Here is a 20787-nt window from a genome sequence, read left to right on the forward strand (position 1 = left end):
AATCCTTTATTTCCAACCCCGGTTGAGATGGGAAGAAAAATATAAATACATGTCTACTTCCACTGGGCTATTCTAAAAATATTTTACTTTTTTTTTTAAACAGCGGGCAAAGCTGCCCGGACTAGCCATGATGCCTGGGAATCACACCAGAGGAATTCCGAACCTTCAGACAAATCTGCAGAGTCTCGTTATCTTTATTTGAAAAGGTACTGCAGCCTCTAAAGAGGTATTCAGGTGATCAGAGATGCTGCATCTCCAAGGACAAAGGCAGCTGTTCGCGACTCCTATTAATGTGGGGTTAATGACCCGGCAGTTACCTGCTCCAAAACAGTGGGTTTCAACTAGGCACCTCGTTAGTCCACCCAAAACCACCCTGTCACATGGCTGAGGTTGGAGCTTTCATTAATAAGCTTTTGTCAGCAAAAGCTTCATGGAGAGAAAGTTTACAGATGTGATTAACCCACAACTAAATTATGCAGGGAAAGAGCGAATGGGTGACCACCAGGCGGTCAAAAGGCACAGTACAGGAGAACCACACACACCAGCTCAAACCCTCCCCTCAAAACCCAGAGTTCATCCCACTCTACAATCAGTATTCAGCTCTGAATGCTAATCAGAGGGATGGTTCATCTGAGGAGCGCAGCCAGGGTCAGGTCCATGGCACCACAGGTGGCTCAGAGGGGGTACAAGACCAGAAGAAGAGCAATAATGTGGAGATGCCGGCGTTGGACCGGGGTGAGCACAGTAAGAAGTCTTACAACACCAGATTACAGTCCAACAGGTTTGAAACAGACTACTGCAAAGAAGTGTACCGACAATTCAACAACCAAGAACACTAGTTACCCGCAGATCCAACCAAGGAACACAACGGCCAACTTGGACTGATCAGGACCTTGGAACAAGACCTTCAGAGCACCCTACATGCTCTCATCCCACGTACTCCCCACATTGGAGATCTCTACTGCGTCCCGAAAATACACAAGGCCAACACACCACGCAGTCCTATTGTATCAGGCAATGGGACCCTGGGAGAGAACCTCTCTGGCTACATTGAGGACATACAGGGCAGCACGGTAGCACAAGTGGATAGCACTGTGGCTTCACAGGGCCAGGGTCCCAGGTTCGATTCCCCGCTGGGTCACTGTCTGTGCGGAGTTTGCACGTTCTCCCCGTGTTAGTGTGGGTTTCCTCCGGGTGCTCCGGTTTCCTCCCACAGTCCAAAGACGTGCAGGTTCGGTGGATTGGCCATGCTAAATTCCCCATTGTGTCCAGAAAAAACAAAGGTTGGGAGGGGTTATTGGGTTACGGGGATAGGGTGGAAGTGAGAGCTTAATGTGGGTCGGTGCAGACTCGATGGGCCGAATGGCCTCCTTCTGCACTGTATGTTCTATGTAAATCTAGAAACCCATCGTACAAGGAACGTCCAGCTTCTGTCGCAATACGATAGACTTCTTACAGAAACTCAGCACCCATGCCCATGGACCAGTTGAACCAGGAACATTCCTCGTCACAATGGACGTCTCGGCACTCTACACCATGTGATTAATATCACGTTCGCCGCAGAATTTGGTTTGAAATAAGGCAACAGAAATCAATACAACCAGTATTTTAATTCAAAGTGGAAAATAACCACGCTAAAGGTCGTCCAGAAGTCACCATTTGCTGGGAGAAACTCCTAGATGACTTCAAAGATCATTAATACATTCCAAACAAATACAGGATAAGGAAAACCTTGCATTGACGCAATATAAATTCTGTAGATCACTGCCTGCACCTATAATTAGTCAAACCGTGAGGATAGGAAATTCTTCAGATAAATAATACACAAATCTTTCCTTAACTGTATAACTCTTGACATTTAAAATAACACCAAAGAAGTGTCTGTTTGACAATTTATATATCTAAGAAACATGGCAACACTGAAAAGAGACAGATCTCTATATAAGAGTCCCTCTTTGCCAATATATCTTAAGACACCCGACATTCACACAGTAACGTCATTAAAACATATAATGACAATACATCAAATTAGCCATCTGGCTATAGGCAATTAACCAAGTGATAAGATAACAGAAGCAGTACTTGAACGATTAGAAGATTTTACGTATAAAAAGAGGGGCATTTTGGCAGAGAGGTACCTTCTCACTCCCCTGGAGGAGTGGGGTCAAAGCTCTGTTCTTCAAGCTTGCCTCGTCAAACAAAGACCATCATGGTTTTGTAAGTATGTTTCTGTTAAACTTCTTAGAAGTGTGTAAGAAATTGATAGAAAATCCTAAAATATCTCCTATGTTTTAGATATCTCATTCTCTTAAGAGAAGTTAGTGTGTTAGCAGATAACAAAGGACTGTTAACGGGTTTTATGTTATTAACAGATAACTAAAGACTGTTAATCAATTCATATTTTTAACTCTGCAATTCTGTATGTATCAATTGAGAATATTTTACAATAAAAAAACTTTGATTAAAAAATACATTGATTAAAGTTATACTGTGTGGACTTACTCTCAAAGTTTAAAATCCTAGACACTCATTGAGGAAGTCTTAAATGACTAGGACTCACGATGACAGAGGTAACGATTTAGTTATGAGTGACATATCTAAACTTTTCCCATAAAAAGTAACTGAAATCCTGTTTAACTGTCTGAGACCCGGAAAAGCATTCTCCCTTCGTGAGATCGATTTTGAGTCTTAGCAAAGAAATGGATTTCCCGCTTTTGGTGGGTTAACATAGAGTATAGGCTATTAATACAAGTACATTCAGGCCCGGAATAACCCAAATCCTTGACAACCAGCATCCCCCATGATGATGGCATTGCAACAACACCGGCAGCTGCCAATCTCCAGACGCAATTCTGCAACTCACCTGCTTCATTCTGGATCACAACGTCCTCACCTTCGACAACAAGTTTTTCATCCAGACACACGGAACAGCTATAGGGAACAAATTTGCACCTCTATATGCCAACATCTTCATGCACAAGTTTGAACAAGACCTCCTCACCGCACAGGACCTTCAACCGATGTTATATACCAGATACATCGATGACATTTTTTTCCTTTGGACCCGCGGTGAAGAATCACTGAAACGACTACACGATGACATCAATAAGTTCCATCCCACCATCAGACTCACCATGGGCTATTCTCCAGAATCGGTTGCATTCTTGGACACACCTCAGCACTTTGCTTTACAGCAAGCCCACAGATACCCTCACGATGCTCCACTTCTCCAGCTTCTACCCTAAACACATTAAAGAAGCCATTCCCTATGGACAAGCCATCCGTATACACAGGATCTGCTCAAACGAGGAAGAGCATAACAGATCTACAGATGCCAGAAGATGCCCTCGTTTGAACGGAATATGACGCTCGACTCGTCGATCGACAGTTCCAACGTGCCACAGCAAAAAACCCCACCGACCTCCCTCAGAAGACAAACACGGGACTCAACCAACAGTACTTCCCCTGAGCGGAGAAACTACAACATCTTTGTCGCAGCCATCAACACGTCATCGATGAAGACGACCATCCCGCCAAGGTCACCCTCACTACTTGCCTACAAACAACTGCACAAACTCAAACAAACCATTGTTTGCAGCAAACTACCCAGCCTTCAGAACAGCGACCATGACACCACACAACCCTGCCATGGCAATCTCTGCCAGACGTGCCAGATCATCGACATAGGTACCACATTTACAAGTGAGAAAACCACCCACCAGGTACGTGGTACATACTCGTGTGACTCAGCCAACGTTGTCTACCTCATACGCTGCAGGAAAGGATGTCCCGAAGCGTGGTACATTGGCAAGACCATGCAGATGCTGTGACAACGGATGAACGGACATTGCACGACAATCACCAGGCACGAATGTTCCCTGCCAGTTGGGGAACACTTCAGCAGTCAAGGGCATTAAGTCTCTGATCTTCGGGTAAGCATTTCCAAGACAGCCTTCAGGACGTGCAACAACGCAGAATAGTCGAGCAGAAACTTATAGCCAAGTTCCGCATGCATGAGTACGGTCTCAACCAGGACCTTGGATTCATGTCGCAGGGCTGGTTTAGCTCACCAGGCTAAATTGCTGGCTTTTAAAGCAGACCAAGCAGGCCAGCAGCACGGTTCGATTCCCGTACCAGCCTCCCCGGACAGGCGCGGAATGTGGCGACTAGGGGCTTTTCACAGTAACTTCATTGAAGCCTACTCGTGACAATAAGCGATTTTCATTTAATTTCATTCATTTCATTTCATTTTCATTCACCCCCCCCCAACATCTGGCCTGGGCTTGCGAAATCCTAACAACTGTCCTGGTTTAAGACAATTCACACCTCTTTAACCTATGATTATCCCTCTCTCCTGCGGCTCCACCTGGAACTGCAAAGACTTAATTACCTGCAAACACTCGCATTCAAAGTATCGTCTTGCATCTTTGACTTTGTCTATATATATTTTTCTGGAACCCACCTCTTCATTCACCTGAGGAAGGAGCAGTGCTCCAGAAGAGCAAGTGAGTGATTTGATAGTTATCGGGAAATAGATAAGTTGACAGGGGAGGCGGTGGGATAGTGGTACAGTATTGCCACTGGACTAGTAATCCAGAGACCCAGGATAACAATCTGGGGACCCAGGTTTGAATCTCACCACGGCATGGTGGAAATTAAGCTCAATAAAATATCTGGAATTAAAACTCAAATGATTGTTGCTCGTCGTAAAAACACATCTGGTTCACTAATGTCCTTTAGGGAAGGAAATCTGGGCATCCATGAGGCGCTGTGGTCCATCAGCAGCAGCAGAATTGTATTCAATCCACAATCTGTAACCTCATGGCCTGGCATATCCCCCACTCTCCCATTACCACCAAGCCAGGGGATCAACCCTGGTTCAATGAAGAGAGTGCAGGAGAGCACGCCTGCAGCAGCACCAGGCAGACCGAAAAATGAGGTGTCAACCTGGTGAAGCTACAATACAGGGCTACTTGTGCCAAACAGCATAAGCAGCAAGTAATAGACAGAGCTAGGCGATTCCACAGCCAACCCATCAGATCTAAGCTCTGCAGTCCTGCCACATCCAACCGTGAATGGTGGTGGACTATTAAACAACTCACTGGAGGAGGAGGCTACACATTTATCCCCATCCTAAATGATGGAGGAGCCAAGCATATATGTGCAAAAGACAAGGCCGAGACATTCACAACAACCTTCATCCAGAAGTGCAGAGTGGATTATTTATCTGTCTCCACCAGAGGTCCTCAGCATCACAGATGTCAATCTTCAGCCGAAACGATTCACTCCACGTGATATCTAGAAACATCAACAGCACTGGATACTGCAAAGGCTATGGGCCCTGACAATATTCCGGCAATACTACTGAAGACTTCTGCTCCATAACTTGCTGCACCTCTCGTCAAGCTGTTCCAGTACAGCTGCACCTCTCGTCAAGCTGTTCCAGTACAGCTGCACCTCTCGTCAAGCTGTTCCAGTACAGCTACAACACTGGCATCAATGTGGAAAATTGCCCACCTATGTCTTGTACACAAGAAAGACAAATCCAACCCAGCCAATTACCATCCTATCAGCCTACTCTCCATCATCAGCAAAGTGATGGAAGGAGTCTCAACACTGCTATCAAGCGGCACTTACTCAGCAATAACCTGCTCACGGACGCTCAGTTTGGGTTCCGCTAGGGTCACTCAGCTGCTGACCTCATTACAGCCTTGGTTCAAACATGGGAAAAAGAGCTGGGGAATCAAAGGGGAAACTCTCCCTTGTTTGAAATGATATCTGGCACAAAGGAAGATGGCTGTGGTGGTTGGAGATCGATCATCTCAACTCCAGGACATCACTGTAGGAGTTCCTCAGGGCAAACCATCTTGAGCTGCTTCATCAATGATGGAAGGGAGGTCATAAGGTCAGAAGAGGGGATGTTCGTGGATTGGGGAAGCACAGTAGCCTAGGGGGTAGCACAGTTTCTTCACAGCTCCAGTGTACCAGGTTCGATTCCCGGCTGGGTCACTTGTCTGTGTGGAGTCTGCACGTCCTCCCAGTGTCTGCTTGGGTTTCCTCCAGGTGCTCTGGTTTCCTCCCACAGTCCAAAGATTTGCAGGATAGGTGGATTGGCCATACTAAATTGCCCTTGGTGTCCAAAAAGGTTAGGTGGGATTACAGAGTTACAGAGATAGGGTGGTAGTGTGGTTTTAAGTGGGGTGCAGACTCTGACCTCCTTCTGCACTGTAAGTTCTGTAAATGACTGCGCAATATTCAGCTCCATTCGCAACTCCTCAGATAACAAAACAGTCCATGTCCAAATTCAGCAAGACCTGGGCAATATCCAGGCTTGGGCTGACAAGTGGTAAGTTACATTCGCACCACACAAATGCCAGGCAATGACCATCTCCTACAAGAGAGGATCTAACCACCGCCCTTTGACATTCAATAGCATTACCATTGCTGAATCCCCCTGGATTCAACATCCTGGGGGTTACCATTGATCAGAAACTGAACTGGACTAGCCACATTAGTACTGGGCTATCAGGGCAGGTCAAAGGCTAGGTATCCTACGGCGTGTAAGTCAGCTCCTGATCCCCCCCAAAGCCTGTCAACCATCTGCAAGGCACAAGTCAGGAGTGTAATGGAATACTCTCCATTTGTTTGGTTGAGTGCAACTCCAACACCACAAGAAGCTCGACATCATCCAGGACAAAGCAGCACACTCAATTGCTCTTCCTTTTACACACATTCAAATCCTCCACCACTGACTAACAGTGGCAGCCATATGTACCATCCACAAGATGCACTGCAGTAACTCAACACAGTTCCTTAGGCGGCACCTTCCAAACCCACGCCCACTACCATCTAGAAGGACAAGAGCAGCAGAAACCAGAGAACCCACCACCTGGAGGTTCCCCTTCAAGCCACTCACCACCCCGACTTGGAAATATATCACCGTTCCTTCACTGTCGCTGGGGCAACATCCTGGAATTCCCTCCCTAACAGCATAATGGGTATACCTACACCTCAAGGACTTCAGCGGTTCAAGAAGGCAACACACCACCACCTTCTGAAGGGCAACTAGGGAAGGACAATAAATGGTGGCTGAACCAGCGATGCCCACATCCTGTCAATGATTTTTAAAAAAAAATACATGTTTCCAGAATGGTGTGCTGTCTCCCTGATGCCAGGGTCAAGGATATCACAATGCCTGCAGAGCGCCCAGAGGATGAGGGCAGTGAACTGCCTACAATAGTGGTCTGCATTGATATGAATGACATAGGCAGGAGGAGGGTTGCGGTTCTGCTGTCAGAATTGAGACAGCAAGGTAGGAAATTAGCAAATCAGTACCACACGCAAGCGAGTATAGAAATAAGAGGCTAAAGCAGTTAATGCATGACTAGAGAGATGGTGCAGGAAGGAGGTCTTTCAATTTTTGGGACATCGGCTCTGGAAGTGACAGCACCTGTACCGGCTGGAAAGATTGCACCTTGCACCTGGAATAGTAGTTTAAAGAACTGAGGGGCAAGAGTTTCTTTGCAGTGTTCAGCATAAGTTCCCAGTCTATTGAAAAAAAGGGGCACTGCTGGGTCTGGTTCTTGGGAATAAGGAATGTCAAGTGGATCAGGTGCTGGAAGACAGGAACCATTGTTACTGTAAAGTTTAGGCGGTCTATGGAAAAGGACAAAGAACAATCCAGAGTAAGAATAATTAACAGGAGGAAAGCCAACTTCAATGGGGATCAGGGCTGAATTAGAGTCAAATATTGGTGGGGAAAAGTGGCTGACAATAGGTTACCTTAGGGATATTCCCTCAAAAGGAGAAAGGTAGGGTAAACAAAGCCAGAGCTCCCCAAGTAACAAACCATGAAATTGAGATAAAGATGATAAAGTAAAAGTGCACTTATGACAGATGTCAGGTGGAAAGTACAACTGAGAACCAGGCTGAATAGAAAAGGTTCAGAACGAAGATGGAAAAGCAATTAAGAGAAGCAAGCAGAGTATAACGAGGCTGGAAGCCAACGTAAAAAGATATCCCATAGTCTTCTAAAGGCATATAAAATAGTACAAAGATTGTCAGAGGAACGGCTGGTTCGATTTAAAAAAAAAGGGAATTTATACATAGAGGTTAGGGCATGAGGAAAGAAATGTTACTCAGGCCCTGGTGGAAAAGGAGGTAATTCCAACACTAGAAGTGTTTAAAATTGATAAGGAGGCAGCATTGGATAGGCTACCCATATTGAAAGTTGATAAGGCACCAGGACCAAATGAGATGCATCAAAATGATACTGAAGGGAGTCAGATTGGAATTTGCAGACACACTGGTACGTTTTCAGTTTTCCTTTTAGACGCTGGATGGTGCCAGAGGACTGGAGAATAACAAATGTGACAACTTTATTTTTTAAAAAAACAATGGTGTAAAGATAAGCCCAGCAACTACAGGCCAGTTAGTTTAATTTTGGCTGCGGGGAAACCTCTGGAAACAATAATTCAGTGCAATGTATGTAGGAATTTCAGAGATAAATTGGTATAGTTATGTTTAAAAGCCTGACTTAGTATTTGACTGTTGCAGTCATGTCTTAAAATAATTCTGGTTGAAAAGGTTTTGGAAATCAGGAGTGGAACTAAACCATTGTAAAAGCTTGGGCTAATGAAGTTGGTTTGGATTAAGGGCGAGCTCCTGTGGAGTTAATTAGGTTTCAGCTTGGTAAGATGATGTCATTTGGGTGGAGCTAAATTATCAGGCATTTCGCAGAAAGCAGTTCAGTTGCGAGTTAGATAAAGCTGTGAACAGAAGTTCTCTGCGGTTCAGTTAAAGATATTAGGAATCTTTCAAGCAGTTCAGACTTGTCTGACTAGAACATGAGCAGATGCAGCTTCTGAAGAGATCCAGCCCGAGTTTCTTCATGGTTCTGGCAGGATTCAGAGCTTTTCTTTAACGCAGTGGCACAAGATCTCTCTTTCTCAAAGAACATCTCTGTAAAGTAGGTATCCCTGGATGCTAACGGTATTTGAACAGTGGATTAAGAGCGGAGATTTTTTTTTGTTAATTGAATGGGAATAAAGATAGCTGTTTAGTGCATTGTATTCACTGTATTGCGTGGCATCACATTTAACTACAGAGCTTTTTGAAGAGGTAATAGAGAGGATCAATAAGGGCAATGCAGTCGACGTGCTGTTGGACTTCCAAAAGACATTTGATACAAAGCCGCATAGATTGAACAAAGTTATAGCTTATGGGAAAAAAACGGGACAATAGAACAATTGATATATAATTGACGAGTGACAGGAGACAGGGCAGCAGTTACAAAATTTGCAAGCTCTGTGGAGGATGATGTAGAACTTCAAAGGGACATGGACAAGTTGATGGAATGGGCAGACAGGTGACAGATGCAGAGAAAATGAAGTGATTCATTTTGGGAGGAAGAACAATATAAAATAAAAGTCACAATTTTAGAGGGGATGCAGGACCAAAAGGACCAGGGTGCATATGTGCATAAGTCATTGGAGGTGGGACTTCTGGTGGCAGCCATTGTGTGAGTGGTCGCAGACAGGGCATCTTCTGCTTGAAAGCGTAGGAAATAGCACTGAAGGTCAGAGGAGAAGTTCCCTGTGGGAGTAGCATGTCTGCTGGTTTCCCAAACTCAGCAGAAGGTGAACGACCTGGCCAATGAATTGGAACAGACCTGTGGCACTGCAGCTAGTTGAAAGATGGCAGAGGGGAAAGGGTCAGTGCAAGTTGGATGGCCTTTAAGGAAGAGTTCTGCCAGCAGAGGAAGGAGAATCGATCAAAGGGGCTGCGGCACCCCTGAAAGACTCAATGGAGAGGGTAGAAAAATGTCTGGAGGCTCAGGGGTCTTGGAGGCTCAGGGGTCGCAGATCTGAGAGATTGAGAGGGTGAACTCTGAAAATAGAGATAGAGTGGTGCAACTGGAGGCGGAGCTCCTAGGGGACAAAGAACAAAGAAGCACAGGAACAGGCCCTTCAGCCCTCCCAAGCCTGTACCAGTCATGATTCCACCTGTGGACAAAACCCTCAGCATTTCCTACTGCCGTATCCCTCTATACCCATCCTATTCTTGCTGTACGGAGTCTGCACGTCCTCCCCGTGTGTGCGTGGGTTTCCTCCGGGTGCTCCGGTTTCCTCCCACAGTCCAAAGATGTGCGGGTTAGGTGGATTGGCCATGCTAAATTGCCCGTAGTGTCCTGAAAAGTAAGGTGGGGGGGGGGGGGGGGGGGGGGGGTGCATGGGTTTGAGTGGGGTGGTCATTGCTCGGCACAGCGTTGAGGGCCGAGGGGCCTGTTCTGTGCTGTGCTGTTCTATTCATGTATTTGTCGAGATGCTTTTGAACGTCATTAATGTATCTGTTTCCACAACCTCCCCTGGCAACACGTTCTCGGCACTCACCATCCTCTGTAGAAAAAAAAAACCTGCCTCGCACATCTCCTCTAAACTTTGCCCCACTGACCTTAAACCTATACCCCCTGGTGACTGACCCCTCAACTCTGGGAAAGAGTGTCAGCCCAAGACGTTGAGAGAAAAGGTGGAGGAGCAGGAAAACAGGTTGAGGAGGCAGAATTTGCGAATAGTTGGTCTGCTTGAAGGAGTGGAAGGTACAAGGTCCTCGTGGTACATTGACGATCCTGGCGGGGCTGGTGCTGGACAAAGCCCCTGAGGTGGACAGAGCACACGGCTCTGAGGCAAAGTCAAGAGTTGGGGAGCCACCGCGGACAGTGATCGTGTGACTCCACGAGTTTGTGGAGAAAGAGAAGATCTTGCAGTGGCCAGGGAGAGGTGGAACTGCAAATGGGAGGAGAACAAGGTCCGAATATATCAGGGCATTGGAGCTGAGCTGGCAAAACGGCATGCGGGTTTCAACAGGGCAAAGGCGGTGCTGTATCGACAGAAAATCAGATTGGAGGTGCTCTACCTGGCGAAACTGTGGGTGGCTTATGAAGGGAATATTATTTTCAGACCCCAGAAGCAGCCAATGACTTTATCAAAGAGCACAAACTGGGAGAGAACTGAACAATTTTGGGAGGCGGAGGTGCTGGCACTTTGGTGTTATGGAGAAAATGGGGAGAGCGGAGGTTGGAGGTGGGGGGGGGGGGGGGGGTTCTTTACCTCCGATGTGAAGGGATTTATTCTTTTTTCTGTTGTGTTGGCAAAGGGGAGGGGGGGGTGAGGTCAGCAGAGAGCCTTCCTCACAGAACAAAGATGAGGATGAGGATGGGGGGGGGGGGGGGTCAGTAGGAGGAGAATTTGGGCAGGAGTTGCCACGCTGGTGAATGGAAGTGAGGTGGGGGAGATGGCGGAGAGAGGTGTCCATAGGGGGGTTGGGGGGGGGGGGGGGGAGGAGATGTGAAGCGGCAAGGTTTGAGAAGAAAAATGGTCAGGGGCGGAGAAAGAGGCCATCTTGGATGAGCCAGGTACAAGGTGAAATTAACAGGGGGGGGGAAAAAGGGGTGGATGGTAGATGGTAGAGGGGAATGGAGGCGCAAGCCCCAGGTATGACTGATAACATGGAACATGCGAGGGCTCAATCACCGGTGAAAATATCTTGGGTCTTTGCGCACCTCAGGAATTTTAAAGCGGAATGGTCTTCCTGCAGGAGATGCACCTGCATGTGAAGGACCAGGTTAGGCTAAGAAATGGATGGGTGGGTCAGGTATTCCACTCGGGGTTTGATTCGAAATCACCGGGGGGGTGGGGGGAATTTTGAGGAGCAAGAAAATGGGCTTTGTGAGTGCGAAGGAAGCGAGGGACCCGGGTGGGAGATATGTGATGGTGAGTGGGGTGTTATAGGGGACACCGGTGGTACTGGTGAATGGATATGCACCGAATTGGGACGATGTAGGTTTTATGAGGGGGGTTGCTGGGATCCCAGACTTGGCCAAGCACCCATTGATCATAGGAGGAGATTATAATTGTGTCCTAACGCCGAGGGGAGGCAGATCGAGCCCCAGGTTAATGGCAAAGGGGCTGGGCGTGTTTATGGAAAATAGTTATGGTGGACATAGATTATCATAGAATTTACAGATGATCATAGAATTTACAGTGCAAAAGGAGGCCATTCAGCCCATCAAGTCTGCACCGGCTCCTGGAAAGAGCATCCTACCCAAGGTCAACACCTCCACCCTATCCCCATAACCCACTAACCCCACCCAACAATAAGGGCAATTTGGACACTAAGGGCAATTTATCATGGCCAATCCACCTAACCTGCACATCTTTGGACTGTGGGAGGAAACCGGAGCACCCGGAGGAAACACATCCACACATGGGAAGGATGTGCAGACTCCGCACAGACAGTGACCCAAGCTGGAATCGAACCTGGGACCCTGGAGCTGTGAATCAATTGTGCTATCCACAATGCTACCGTGCTGCCCCTGCGACATGTGGCGCTTCAAGAACCCGGGGAGAAGGGAATGCCACTTTTTCTCATGTTTATAGGGTGGATTCAAGAATCTACTTTTTTGTGGTGAGCCGGGAGGTTTTGGCTGGAGTGGAGGGGGCAGAGTACGCGGGGATAGTAATCTCGGACCGCTGGCTGGAGATTCAGCTTAGATCGGGATGGGAGCAGAGGCTGGGGTGGAGGCTTGATTCAGGGTTGTTGGCAGATAGAGGGTTTCGCGATAAAGTGCGGGCTGTGATTAAAGATTATGGAGAATTGAACCAAAACGGAGATGTGTTGCCAGCCACATTTTGGGAAGCACTAAAAGCGGTGGTCCGAGGTCAGATTATCTCGTTCAAGGCACATGTGGATAGGGAAAGGAGAGATGAACATGAATGGCTAATGAAGGTGATGGAGGTGGATAGGGAGTACTCTAGGGCGCCCACCATGGAGGAACTAGCAAGGAGGAATAAATTGCAAGGGCAATTCAAAAGGTTAACAACAGCGGGGGGGGGGGGGGGGGGGGGGGGGGGGGCTTAGGACAGCTGCGTAGGGCAAGGGGACTGCAGTATGGCTATGGGGATAAGGCAAGTCAAATGTTAGTGCATCAGCTATGGAGGCAGGCCGTGTCCAGGGAAATATTGAAGATACGGACTGGGGCAGGGGATGTTGTGTTGGAGCCAGGATACATATACGAGGGGTTTGGGGATTATTCTATAGAGATATACAGGGCGGACCCAGGGGGAGGGGGACAGTTTTTAGATGAACTAGAGTTTCCACAGTTGGAGGAAGTGAAGAGGCAGGTGCTCGAGGAGCACTTGGGGCTGAAGGGGATGAGTATAAGGAGTATGAAGTCGGGGCTGAAGGGGCTGAGTATAAGGAGTATGAAGTCGGGGAAGGCCCGGGGCTCGATGGCTACCTGGCAGAATTCTGTAAGGAGTTCACGACGGACCTGGGGCCACATCCCTTGGGGGCGTTTAATGAGGCTTTGGAAAAGGAAGAGCTGCCAGAGATGATAATGTAGGTGACAATCACATTAATACCAAAGAAGGGGAAAGACCAATTGGCATGTGGGTTGTACAAGCCCATATCGCTGTTAAATACAGATGTGAAAGAGTTGGCTCAGTTGGTGGCAGGAAGGATGTAACCCAGGTGGATGTATCCCGGGGGTGGTTGTGGAGGACCAGACAGGCTTCGTAAAGGGCAGGCAGCTTTCTTGTATTACTTTCTAGTAATACAAGGAGGTTGCTAAATGTGGTTATGACCCCGTCGAGAGCTCAGGCATCGCTTTCTTTTGAAAACTGGATATGATTATCTCAGATATTATGAACAGGGAAGATGCCAAGGGTTAAGAGGAACCTGTTAGAGGCAGGAAAGGGGGTTGGCTTTGCCGAACCTGTTATATTATTACTGGACGGCGAACGTGGAGAAGGTGAAGGGGTGGTGGGAAGGAGAGGGTGCAGAATGGGTTAGGATGGAGAAAGAATTCTGTCGGGGGTCCAGTGATGGCAGTATTGCCAATGGCACCAGGAAGTGAACGGAGAGCCCAGTGGTGCAGTCCACAGTAAAGGTCTGGAAACAACGGAGGAGGCATTTCAGGATCGAAGGGATGTTTGTGCTGACGCTGCTGGGCGAAAACCAGTTTCAAGCCGGGGGTGTTGGGGGGGGGGGGGGGGGGGGGGTGGTAGATGGTATGTAAAGGCAATGGACAGAAGTGGGGCTGGTTAAGGGAAGGGATCTGTACCTGGAAGAGGGCTTTGCCAGTGTAGAGGGATTGAAGGAGAGGGTAGAACTCCCGAGGGGAAGTGAGTTTAGGTACCCGCAGGTGAGGGACTTCGCGTGGTTGATACACGATCAATTGTACAAAGACTAAGGTTGGATACAACTGTGGCTTTATTGCAGTAAGATGTGTGGCCTCCCACAGCAGCTGGCGAAATGGCTGCTGAATAGAGGACACACATATTTATACTCCTCCTACTGGGCGGACCTGTGGTACAGGTCCTACCTTACATCACCCAATACAGGTGTAACAGTGGGAGGTTTGGAAAGAGTTCCCCAGGTTCACTCTGTTGGAGCGACTGCTGCTTCCAGATGTGGAAGGGAAGGATCGGAGACATATATAGGTGGCTGGGAGAGCAGGGAGGTGGTGAAGATTAAGGAGGAGAAGTGAGAGGGCTGATAACTGGGGAGTATGGAGTGAGGCACGACGGAGGGTAAATGCGGCCTCCTCGTGCAGAGGATAAGCCTGATACAGATCAAGGTGATACACAGGGTAAATATGACTCAGGGAAGAATGAGTGGGCTGTTCCAGGGAGTGGCAGACCATGTGTGAGAAGTGTGGGTGGGGACAAGCGAATCACACACGTATGTTCTGGGGCTGCGAAAAGTTGCAGGGATTCTGGGCGGGAGTGTTTGCATTGTTAACAAGGATAGTGGGGGAGGAGGTTGAGCCGGACCGTTTGGGTGAAGATATTTGGGAAAGCAGTGAAGCTGGAGCTGATGGAGGGGAAGAAGGCTGATGTTGTGGCCTTCGCCTCTGATTGCCAGGTGAAGAATTCTGTTAAGACTGGTGGTCAGCAATGCCATCGGGGGTAGCGGCCTGGGTGGGAGACTTGTATGACTTTCTTCAGGTGGAAAAGGTCAAGTATGAGTTAAGGGGTTCAAAGGGGGCTTCGTGGCAAGGTGGGGGATGTTCATGTATGAGGAGTTGTTAGTCGGGGGGGGGGGGGGGTGAAAAAAAAGGAAACATTTATACAAAATGTATAGTCATGCAAAGGGGAGCTTGCTCCCGGAATTGTTTATGTTTTGTAACCTTTTATACAAGTTTGGAATAAAATACATTTAAACGAAGTGTTTTAAGATGGCAGATCAGGTTAAGAACAGTTAATAAAGCACACAGAATCCGAGGCTTTATCTATCGGGGCATAGAGTAACTGAGCAAGGGAGATCAGATTGAACATGTACAAGCCTCATTTGGAACTCCCATCATTTGCAACCCCTCTTTATTGCAAACTTGTTTATCTGTAGGAATATAGTTGGACACCAAATAGTGACTCACGGCCACAACAGTTCACTGTAATTTAGATGTTAAACATCATTCCCATGTAGAAAGCATGCACTGCACAGATTCGCTATTCGCAATTTCACACTTTACAAGAACTAACAGGAGCAGAACCCCAGTGAAGAACAGGGGTATTGACTGTATTGTATCCAGTTCTGGGCACCACTTTAGGAAGGATGTGAAAGCATTCGATAACTGTGCAGAAACGACTCATGGGAATAGTTCCAGGGATAAGAAACTTCAGCTACGAGAAGTGAGGACTGTTTTGAAGAGAAGGCAGTGAGGAGATTTGATCAAATTCATAAGGGTTCTGTACAGAGTAGATAGGGAGAAACTGCTGCCACACATGAAAGATCAAGACGGAGAGCAGAGATTTAACTAATTGGTAAAAGAAACAAAAAAGTCATCATGAGTAAAAACTTTTTTCCCCCACAAGTGAGTGATTGGGTTTGGAATGCACTGCCTGGGAGCACTCGCGTGGAGGCAGGTACAATAGAGGCATTCAAACGGATATTAGCCTGTGATCTGAAAAGGAACAACGTGCAGGGTTGCTGGGAGAAACTGAAAGAAAGGCACGGAGAGCCAGTGCTGATTGGCCAAATGGTTTTGTGCTCTGTAACAATTCTGAGATGAAAAGCCGAAAATGCACTTGGAACAGCAGGTGGCAGCAGAGAGCAAGGTCTCAAGAGCAAAAAGGTTTGATGGAAATACTTAATTTTGTTCCATTTCTTATACCTCCCATCACTAAAACAGCAAGAGACAGATTCGGACTCCATGCATATCAGAGTTTGACTTCATTTAAATGATATTTGCCCCACAATATTTCAGTGTTGCATTTTCATAGCTTTCACAGCCCGAGACAAGTTTGAAAAATATACATGACAAACAAGTGCATCATAATTTAAGCGAAGCCATCCAATTATTAAATCCAAGATATTAACAGCATTTTCCAGTTATGGGAATTTTAAAGCAAGCTATAGCCTTGCATGGCACATTTCTACCTCCTCGCCAAGATTGTGTGCTCTTGCCCCCATAAATGTTCCTCTCAAATCATTTCTCCTTTTGTCCAGTCTTTTCCAAGCTACATTCATGACTGTGGACACTCTGCCACTTTCCAATTTCCTGGTTTCAACTATCTGTTTTCATCATGGCCAACCAGTCTCTCCACAAACCATTCACTCCTAGGATGGCCTGTAGGACTTCAGGTTCAATCTTCAATGGAGACCCAATTAGCCCCCACTACCATAAGCCCCTCCCCCTACCTGGTTTGTTCTCAGATATGCTCTTTTGGCTGATTACTCACTCCAAATAAAAGGCATTGCTATTTATTGGCAATCATGGAAAATTTTCTTTCCACTACTCAAAGTCCCTTGTTACTCAGACACATGGGCATCTCTGTGCCAAATCCTGCTCTTGGAACACAGGTATCCCGGTGTAAAGTGCATTTTCATTTTAGCATGGTTTGTAAATAACAAAACTCACCCAAGTAGGGCTGCCTCCATTTTTGTTCATGCTCAGTTTACACTGTTTAAAATTCAAAAACACTGCAGCTGCACATGTCGTCACCCCTCTCCTGATCCCCATGCCCCCTCCCACACACTTCTACTTCCTTTCTCCCAACCTTCTCACTGCTTCCCACTTTGCTCCTGACTGCCTTGCAGCTTCCAAAAAACAATTCAGCACAGGTACAGGCCCTTCAGCTCTCCAAACCTGCGCCGACCATGGTAAAAACTAAAGCCGTCTGCACTAAGAGTTGGTATCCTTCAATTCCGATCCTATTCGTATTTGTCTAGATGTCTCTTAAATGCCACTATCGTACATGCTCCCACCACATCCCCAGACAGCATGCTCCATATATTTACCACCCTCTGACTTGCCTCGCACATCTGTCCTAAACTTTTCCCCATACACTTCAAACCTATGTCCCCTAGTATTTGACTCTGACCCTAGGAAAGAGCATTTAACTATATACTCTGTCCATGTCACTCAATCTTGTAGACCTCCATCGTTCCAGTGAGAAGAGACCAAGTTTATCTAACCTCGCCTCATAGCTAATGCCCTCCATACCAGGCAACATCCTAGTAAATCGCTTCTGTACCCTCGACAAAGCATCCACATCCTTCTGGTAACGTGGCAACCAGAATTGTACACAATATTCCAAATGAGGCTGAACTAAGGTCCTGTACAGCTGCAACATGACTTGTCAATTTTTATATTCAATGCCCCGACCAATGAAGGCCAGCATGCCTTATGCCTTCTTGACTATCTTGTCCACATGCGTTGCCACTTTGTGACAGGTGGACATGCAAGCCCAGATCTCTCTGCCTGTCAATACTCGCAAGAGTTCTACCATTTCCCACTCCTACCTCACCTACCACCCCTCCCCAGTGAGCAAGGACTTGGGAAGAGTGGTGAATGGGAAGCAATTAGTGATCAGAGAGGGAAAATGCTGAGTAGGAGGAAGCAACCAAGATGAGCAGAGAGCAGGAGATGATCAGGTGGTAACTTGGCAACAGTAAGCTAGGAAGAGTAATAAGGAGAAGAAGAAAAAAGGATCAGACCAGTTATATGCAATCATGTAAAAAGAAACACAGGTCAGAATGTATTAGACATGCTCTGTGTCGACCCATAAGGCATCACATTGTAAGTGATTAGTTCATTTGGAGGCTGGAGACTTCAGCAAAACCCTTTCTAGTAGCAATTCCCTTTAATTGACCACATTTCTTTAAATGTTGCTTTTGCATAATTCTCTAATCCTTCTACAAGCACCTATGCAAATCTGTAACTTTGTGAATAATATGAAGTAGATGCACTCAAAGCTCAAGTGCAACAAGTGCATGAACGTTCAGGCAGGGTATATGCAATCAAGTGACCAACCTTTTCTGCTTTCACCATAAAACTGGGAGCATTTCTTCCCAAGCTAGTTGCTTTGACCTAAAGGTATGAAGGCACCGCTGAAATTTGAACTCCAGATCTCCTGTTTACTTGACAGGCGCTTTAACAATCTAAGCCACAGTGCCTCAGAACAGATGGACTCGGAATGTCACAATTTTACTGTTAGCAAGTGCAAGCTCATTAAATGCAAAATAACCACTTTTGCCATCATTGGGACTCCATTTGGATTGGTTAGGGATCTTTCAGCAGCTCTACAAGGGTTAGCATAACATTAACTTTAGATTTTTCCAATTAAGGGACAATTTGGCAGGGCAACCTCCACATCTTTGGGTTGTTGGGGTGAGACCTATGCAGACACAAGAGAACGTGCAAACTCTTCCTTCCCCCCCCCCCCCCCCCCATGGACATCGTAGTTAGGCAAAGCCATTGGTACTCTGATGTTGCAGACCCCTCCAGTCAGGTTATAACAAGACTGAATATTGGGCTTACCTGATCAGGGTACAGAATGAATTGTACCATAGGGGTTATTATCCCTGAATATTGGAGGTGCCTATTATCATTAAGGTTGCACTGTGAATTTCTAACAATGTTTCTAGAAGCATAAAATATCACAGTAAGAAATATCACAGTAAGAAGTCTTACAACACCAGGGTAAAGTCCAACAGGTTTGTTTCGAATCACTAGCTTTCGGAGCACAGCTCCTTCCTCATATAAAATATCAGTCACCGAATTATAAGGAAAACCTTTTCAATAAACCCATTTATAAAATTTTGTGGCCCAGCTCACTCAGGGCAAAGGTAGAATCCTTTCCATTGTGTGGATTCTTAATAAACATTTTTAATTTTCTTCACTTACGAGACATGAACTGCACTAATAAATAACAATTAAAGTAGTAAGTGGTAGAAATGATCAAAGCACATTCATCTTGATTACACCCATTTTCTAATGTTTTCATTCCAATGATAGAGTTATAAATTTAGACCAGAAGATTATTTAAATTCACAACATATGACATTCTAATGAAACATTGGCTAGTCTCCGTCTCATCAAACTTTCATCGAGTTATCCTGAAACCCAAGAAAAGGATCAATGGATTAAACTATAAGTCATTGATAAAGGTGATATCATAGAAAGAAAGAACTGAATAGTATATGAAGTGTAGACCACATGCTCAATGAATATCTTCAAATTTAGTAGCTGTTTTACTATTATTCACTTCCACAATTATTAACCAATAGTTCTTTAATGTTACTATTTATTTTCATACCCGCTTAAAGGCACGCATCTGAAAATGTTGGAGACAGGCAATCTTCTTACAAACTAGAATTCCCAACACGTAGATTAGGACCAATAGCTCTTGAAGAAGCCAGTAAATGTAAATAGACAAAGATAGACTGTTCTTAGACAAAGCATTCATTTACTTCTTTCACAAAGTATTAAATGCACCCCATCCTCACAACTTCCTATATAGTGCCCCAGTTTTTCCTGCTTTGATCTGATATGTCAAGCCCTTGAGGATCTGTCACTGAGACTGATGGTTTACTTTCATGTATCAAGTGGCAGGTGGAGCTCATTCGTTTAATTTATTTAGACAATGTGGTTTTTTGCTTGAACATGCACAATTTTAAATTAACATTCAGAGTGCAGTCACATGCAAACTATTTAGACTATTAATTGCTTAACTTGAGAATTAGGATGTATAGGTGTTCTGGTTTTCAGAATCCGAAAAGGGTACTGAAACAATTTTCCAATTATATTTTTAATCCTTTTAAATGAATTCACTGCACCTAAGTTTACAAAAGTAAAAGCTATTTAATAATAACTTAAAAGATTCTAAGTTCATCTAATGATAATGGTTGGTAATATTACAATGCCAATCATTGCATCAGGCAAACTATTAACCAAAGCAAACAAATGTGTAATCTTTACACAATCTTTTCACGGGACCTAGACATCACTGGCTAGGCCAGCATTTGTATTGCCCACCTCTAATTTCCCTTGAGTTACCAGTTACTGGTGTCCTCCCCTGGGGTGAGGATATGGAGCACTTGCAAATATAGCTTTGCTCACCAATTATTACTCTGCACAAAATAATACAAAGTAATAATGAGGACTTTCCTCTCACCCTGTTTTGCCCGCTGCCCATCAGATGCACCGGGGACAGGAGAGAGAGAGAGAGAGAGAGAGGGGGGGGGGGGGGGGGGGGGTCCGAGTGTTGCGCTGTTCCAGCATCTCCCCTGGGGGAGGTGCTGGAACTAGGGGCACGCATGACCGGCACCACCACCAGCTCCTGTACGTGGATGGATTCCTCCACCTGTGCCCGCAGGTGCTGGATGCTCACCGCCATCCTCTCCTGTAGTTCCTGGGTCTCTGACTACACCTGCACTGTGGCTGGGAGTGGATGTTCCAGGAGCCCGGGACCCACCTGGGCGGCAGCTGGTTGCTGGGGTCGG

General features: G+C 46.2%; 1 protein-coding gene across 5 annotated transcripts in view; it reads right to left on the reverse strand.

Annotated features, from left to right (window-relative positions):
* The window catches only part of rapgef4a (Rap guanine nucleotide exchange factor 4a), a 514684-nt gene that overhangs the window by 373476 nt on the left and 120421 nt on the right, over positions 1–20787 (reverse strand). The window contains exon 1 of one of the 5 annotated variants that reach the window (XM_038789402.1): positions 19602–19766. The exons of the other annotated variants lie outside the window; for them this stretch is intronic. Within the exon in view, the coding sequence (XP_038645330.1) occupies positions 19602–19751 (150 nt within the window). The 5' untranslated portion in view covers positions 19752–19766. Of the gene's footprint in view, positions 1–19601; positions 19767–20787 lie in introns of those variants that run through there. 5 annotated transcript variants of the gene reach the window in all.

Source organism: Scyliorhinus canicula, chromosome 2 (assembly GCF_902713615.1).
Source record: "Scyliorhinus canicula chromosome 2, sScyCan1.1, whole genome shotgun sequence".
NCBI classification, from domain to species: domain Eukaryota; kingdom Metazoa; phylum Chordata; class Chondrichthyes; order Carcharhiniformes; family Scyliorhinidae; genus Scyliorhinus; species Scyliorhinus canicula.